At 63.4% G+C, this 6145-nt stretch overlaps 1 protein-coding gene across 2 annotated transcripts; it reads right to left on the bottom strand.

The window, feature by feature from the left end:
* Positions 1-438: 438 nt before the first annotated feature.
* ADRA2B (adrenoceptor alpha 2B) lies at positions 439-3700 on the bottom strand. Of its 2 annotated transcripts, none has more exons than XM_030920503.1 (2): positions 2326-3700; positions 439-1907 (listed from the first exon to the last, which is right to left on the bottom strand). In XM_030920503.1, coding segments are annotated over exons 1-2 (1344 nt in total). In that variant the 5' UTR covers positions 3669-3700; the 3' UTR covers positions 439-1906. The 2 variants fall into 2 exon arrangements, with proteins under 2 accessions (XP_030776363.1, XP_030776362.1); XM_030920502.1 differs by having other exon boundaries at positions 439-1878.
* Positions 3701-6145: the final 2445 nt, after the last annotated feature.

The raw sequence follows: 6145 nt of genomic DNA, 5'->3' as shown, positions 1-6145 counted from the left end.
AGACCACCTGGGGCTAGCTTGGGGCCGTTTTCAAACTCAGTCACAATTCCACCAATCACCTCCTTTACATATGCCCTTCCCCTACCAAAACACCCTCCCGTCTCGCCTCTTGGTGTACTCCTGCTCTTCCTCCAAGACCCAACCCAAAGGCCACCTCCTCCAGGAAGCCCTCCCTTCTCCTCCCTCCCGGGAGTCAGTCTCAGGCTCCTCCAGCCACCCTCACCCATTGGCTTGTGATGATGAGTAAGGATGCTTCATGGACAAAGGCGGGTAGGAAGGGCAGGGGCTTGGGGGACCAGCCAGCCACATCTCAGGAGGAGAGGACTACTGGCCCTGGGAGGGAGCCCCAGCTCATTGGGCCAACACCCAGAGTCTGCTGTGCCAGCCGCTGAGGAATAACTGCTCCAGGTAGGCCTTGGGCAATAAGGACACCACTTACTTATTACAAAATATCCTTTATTGATAAAATAGCTCAGAGTTTAAAAAAAAAAAAAACCTGCATGTCGCAATAAGAGGTCACGGGGGTCCCATGGGGCGCACACAAGACTGGCCAGCAGAGGGTCACAGTCAGTCCCTCCCCTGGCCCAGCTCCCCACCACATCCCGGGGCGATGCTCTGGCCTCATAACAACCCACCGAGGACCGAGCTGGGCAGCCTCCCGCACCCCAGGAAGGACTCTTTTTGGTCCCCTTCATTCTCTCTACACCCAGAAAACTCCCTTGGTGCCCTTCCAAATCTGGCAGGTCCATCTGGCCCATTGCCCCCACATCTGCCAAGCTAAGATGCCTGCTGGCCCAGCGTTGAAGCCAGGCCCTCCCCAAGATACAGCTGGGAAACCTCCTTTCCACACTTCCAGCTGTTCTGAGTGCCAGGTTTTGGGGTGGGACTGAGAACCAGGAAGCGGGGGTCCTCAGTGCACAGCCCCATCAGAGTGGGGGGAGCAGCGTGGCTGTGTCTGAGGCCGTCCACAAACACCCCCCTGGCGGGATCAGTTGTGGTTCACAAAGACTCATTTGGGGCTTGGAGACCTGGCTGGGCACTTCAGTGGGAGGCTCCCCTAGGGGCCCACCAGGCTCTCATGCCAGCACCCCACCTGGGGGCTCTGCCACCTGTCACAGGCTCTCATCTTAGACTGTTCCCAAGGCATGGATATTGTGGGCTGTCCTGGGGAAATTGCCTCCTTGCTGACAAAGGACTTATCCCCCACTGGGGAGGCCCAAGCCACTAAACACCCTCTTGGGGCTGCAGGTGAAATGTCGAAACGCTGTCATGTAGCATAATAACTCAGACCTTTGCAGCCACAAGAACACATTCTCGAAGAGATCTTTAACTTGAAATAGTGATTCTGTCTGCCACTCCCCGCTTCCAGTTTGGGAAGGAATTCACACAGCCCAGGGACAGAACAAAAGTCTACAGGAAGACAGGTGGTGGTAAACACAGAGGAAAGGGATTTTTATATCACCGGATAATCACATTTTTGGTTCTCTAGTGCATTCCCCCACGGAGCTCAAAGCTTTCTGCAAAGCCTTTCATCTCCCTGCAGCAAGTAGGCGGCGAGCTATCGTCGCCCCGATTTTTGCAGGGGGTGAATGCCAGTGATCGGGGATCTCCCGTCGAGGCAGAGACCAGGCCTCCAAGACCGCCCCAGCGAGGCATCCACGTGGCCACCCACCTGCCAGAGGGGTGCTGGGTAAGGAAGCCGATCCATGGTTCTGGCCTTGAAAGGAACCACAGATCCAAAAACAGGTGAAGGGGGAAAGGAGAGCCCAGAGACGGTGCCACCCCATAAGCCCCCATCCCAGCACCTGCCAGGGACCGCGAGTGCCTAGCGTGGGTGATCAGTCTTGGTTTCTTCCTCCTCCTCAGCAGCAGGCCCCCCTGGGAAAGTGGAAGGCTGGCTGTGTGCTCTTTGTGGGTGAGGGGAGATGAAAAAGAAACGAGAACACCACAAGCAAGTGAACTGCCAGGAACACAGGGTCCTCAAGAAAGGAAAGCCCAGACATTGGCCTGGAGAGCACGGGGCTCTGGGAAGGAAGTGCTCTCTCTTCTCCTGTCTGGGCTATGCTCCGGAGGATTTGAACCTCCGGCAGCCTGTGCTCAGGGAGAGGGTGGAGAAGGGGTCCCCCACAGCTGAGATGGCAAAGGGAGGCTTCACCCCCTTTGCCCCCCCGCCCACCCCTCCCAAGGGGTTCCTAAGACAAGGCCTGCAGGATCTGGGCAGCGAGCAGAAAGCCCAGGGGAGGCAGCCACACACAGCAGGGCAAGAAGCAAGGTGGCCCCAGCACCACCGCACCAACCCCACAGGGGCAGCGCAGGCGGGCTCACCAGGCCGTCTGGGTCCATGGGCGGCACAGGATCCTCCGGAAGGCACGGCGGAAGTCCTGGTTGAAGACGGTGTAAATGACAGGGTTCAGCGAACTGTTGCAGTAGCCGATCCAGAAGAAGAACTGGAAGAGGCCATGGGGCACCTTGCAGTGCTTCGGGCAGATGGCGCCCAGGCTGTAGCTGAAGAAGAAGGGGAACCAGCAGAGCACAAAAACGCCAATGACCACGGCCAGCACGAAGGTGAAGCGCTTCTCCCGGGTCAGCTGCGCCCGTCGACGCCACCACTGCCCACCTATAGCACCCACGCCCCTGCCCAGGAGCACCTGGCCACGTAGGGTGGCCAGCACCCGGGAGCCCTGTGGCTGCTGCAGCGGGGGGCTGCAAGCTGAGGCCGGAGACACTGGCCCTGCCTGGGGTTCACACTCTTCCTCCTCCTCCTCCTCCTCCTCTTCAGCTTCATCCTCTGGAGATGCCCCACAAACACCTTCCTTCTGGCCCTGGCCTGAGTTGGGAAGGGCAGCCCAACTGGGTGGCAAGGCCCGGGTCCCAGTATCTTCAGAGGTTTCCCCCTCCTCCTTCTCCCCAGTGGACTTCGAGTGTCCACTGACCTCTCTGGCAGATGCCAGAGAAGCCAGGGCTGGCAGCTTGGCTGAGGCCAAAGCCCCACCACGGTTGGGTCGGGGCTGCTTGGACTCACCCTGCCCAGGCCCCCCCTTGGCCCTGGGACCTCTGCGGTTGCTGCGTTTGGCGATCAGGTAGATGCGCAGGTAAACAAGGATCATGATGAGGCAAGGAGCAAAGAACGATCCGATGCTGGAAGCCAGGATGTACCAGACCTCCTGGTTGAGCTTGCACTGGGGGCGCCCGCGCGGCTGGGGGCCCTGGTCGCCCTTGTAGATGAGGGGCGGCAACGAGATGACGGCGGCGATGACCCACACGGTGAGGATGATGCACTTGATGCGGCGCGGGGTGCGCTTGGAGTTGTACTCCAGCGCGCGGCTCACGGCCCAGTAGCGGTCCAGGCTGATGGCGCACAGGTGCACGATGGACGAGGTGCAGAAGAGCACGTCGAGCGCCAGGTACACCTCGCACCACCTGCGCCAGAAGTACCAGTAGCCGAGGAGCTCGTTAGCCAGCGAGAAAGGGATGATGAGCGTGGCCACCAGGATGTCGGCGGCGGCCAGCGACACCAGGAACAGGTTCTGAGGGGCGCGCAGCGAGCGGCTGGTCAACACAGCCAGGATGACCAGCGCGTTGCCGAAGATGGTGAAGAGGATGAGGAAGGTGATGACCGCCGCGATGGCCGCCGTGGCCTGCACGGAGTAGGGGTCCTGGTGGTCCATGGCTGGGCGAGACGTGGGCAGAGGGAGCGCTGCCCGCCTGGTGCACACCGTGGACGACAGCGCTGCCCGGTTCGGCTAGACGAGAGCGGCGCCCCTACAGCGGCGCCGAGGGCGCTGGAGCCCCATGGCCCGGACGAGCGGGGCCTAGGAGGTCCGGAACACCCGGGACCAGCCGCCGCCCTCCTACATCCTCCTCCACCCGCGCCCGGGGTCCCTGCCGTCTGCCCCCGAGAAGTTTTCCAAGTTGTCCCGCCGGCGTCCCCGTCCCACGCGGGACCGGAAAAAGTCGCGCCCTCCCGCCACGCGGATGCTGGACGCGCTGGACTGGGGGCGCTGACCAGGCTGGGCCGGTTCTCGGAGGAGGCGCGGAGGAGGCGCGGAGGACCCTGCGCCCGCTCAGCTCGCGGGCTCTCGCCCCAGCCGCGCCTGCAGGGGAGCCGGGAGCAGGGCGCGCGGCTGGGAGGGCGGAGACTGGAGGCGGGCGCGGGCGCGGGCGCGGAAGGGAGGCGGGGCTGCGCGCGGACCGAGGTGGGCGGAAGGTGCGCTTTGCGGGAGGCGTGAGCCCCGGACTCCGCGCCCGGACCCCGCCGCGCGCCTCTGCTGCCTCCCTGCCTCCCTCCCGGCGGCCGCACCTCGGGAGAGCGGGGGTCTTCGGCTCCCGGGCAGGACGCGTGCAGCTGTGGAGGGGTCGGTGGGTGCCGGGAGCCGGGACGCGGAGCTGGCGCGCGGGCCGGCACCAGGACGGGACCCTCCTCCCGAGGAGTTGGGCTGGGCCGGGCGCGGGTGCGCGCTGCTCTCCCACCAGCCGCCCGGGAGCCAGCAGGGAGGGCGGGGCGGGCGTGGGGCTGGGGCGCCGGGTCGTAACACACCACAGCCCCGCCCGGCCGGCCGTGGAGACTCCCCGCGGAGAGGTGGGGGAGCGGGGAGCCGGCCCCGACCCTTCCCGGGCGCTTCCCCTCGCGGACCGGCTCCGTCGGGCCAGCGCCGAGGGAGGAGGGCACGTCCCGGCCTGCGAGCGCCCCCTGCTGCCGCCCGCGAGCCCAGCCCGGGTCCCGGAGCCACCGCTTGCAGCCTAGGACTTAGGACTTCGGCTTCTTGTGTCTCCGCAGCTGCCTCAGTTTCCTCCATTAAGGGCAAAGGAGGTAAGAGGGAAACTGGCTTGGACTCAAATCACAGCATCAACTGCTACTCAGCCAAGGGTTTGTACGGGGCGCGGGGCGAGCTGCCGCCCCTTGACCGATGCGAAGGGGAGGGCCCTTCCTGGGAATAAAGCAAGGAGACCTTGCGGTGGGGGAGCAAAGGGTGGGGCTTTGTCACACAACTCCAAGAAAGGGAGGGTTGACCCTTCCTCCCTGCTGCGGTCCTGCCTGGCTCCCCCCCGCCCCCCGATATACACTGAAGCTCTTCTGGGGGTGACAGTGGAAAGAGCATTGGGGTGAAAAACAAAAACTTCAGACTAAGGCCCCCCACTTGCCTTCAAAGAGCTATGAGCAACTGCTCTCCCTCAGGGCCCCCCTCACTCTCCCTGTCACACCGCCACCAACACCAGCCTGGGCAGCCCTGAGGGCATTTTCCCCCGGTTCTGGAGCCCCTAATGTCATAAGCCCCGCCTTGAGCGAGGCCTCTTATTCACAGCCCAACTCTGCAAGGCACCCTCTGTGTAAATAAGCACCAGTCCACCTCTGACAGTGGGGCTCCCCCCAGGCCCCGTCCAACCTGCTGGACCTCCTCTCCTCCCTGCCCCCTCCATGGGAGCAGAGCACGTGGCCTCTCAGTGCCCACAGACAACGTCTAGCGCCTCCCCAGGCTCAGGTGGGAGGTGCCCATCTCAGGTACCCAGACCAGTCCCCCAGCCACAGGGGGGTGCTGGGAGTAGGTGCCTCCTTGATCCCCCTATCCCTGTCATTCTGCCAGACTCCCCAGCTTCTGGTGACGTGCAAGTGCCCACAGCCCCTGGGGTGGATGCTGCCAGGGCTGGGTTCGGACAGGGCAGTCAGCTTCCTCCCCACCCCCCAATCCCAGGCTTCAGCTGGAAACCCACCACTCTGCTAGACACAGTTTCCTGGATGTCTTTCCCACCCTCTGGGCTGGGCAGGGCCTGGGCACCGCCTGGGCATACATCACCAGTGATGGAGAGATGCCAGTAGCCCCTTCCCTGAGGAAGGACAGAGGATGGCCATGAGAGCCTGGGAGCAGCTACTTAGGCAAGTGCCTGCCCGTCCCGGGGCTCCCAAGGCCTGCACAGTCTGGGCCTGCCAGAGGCCCACGTGGGAGGAACGGCCTTTCCATCTCCAACCACACGTGGGCTTGGGGCCAGTGAGTATCTCCCCAGACTCTACAGCCAGCATCAGCCTTTGTCTTCTGACCCATCTTCCTTCAAGGGGTGCTGCAGGAGCTGAGACTGGGTTGCCCGTGTGCCCTCCCCACCCTGCAAGTCCCCACTGAGGACGCTCACCTGAGCCTTCCTAGAAATGACA

This window comes from Rhinopithecus roxellana, chromosome 17 (genome assembly GCF_007565055.1).
Source record: "Rhinopithecus roxellana isolate Shanxi Qingling chromosome 17, ASM756505v1, whole genome shotgun sequence".
NCBI classification, from domain to species: Eukaryota; Metazoa; Chordata; class Mammalia; order Primates; family Cercopithecidae; genus Rhinopithecus; species Rhinopithecus roxellana.
The sequence above is the reverse complement of the archived record's forward strand: the minus strand, read 5'-3'. Positions and strand labels throughout refer to the sequence as shown.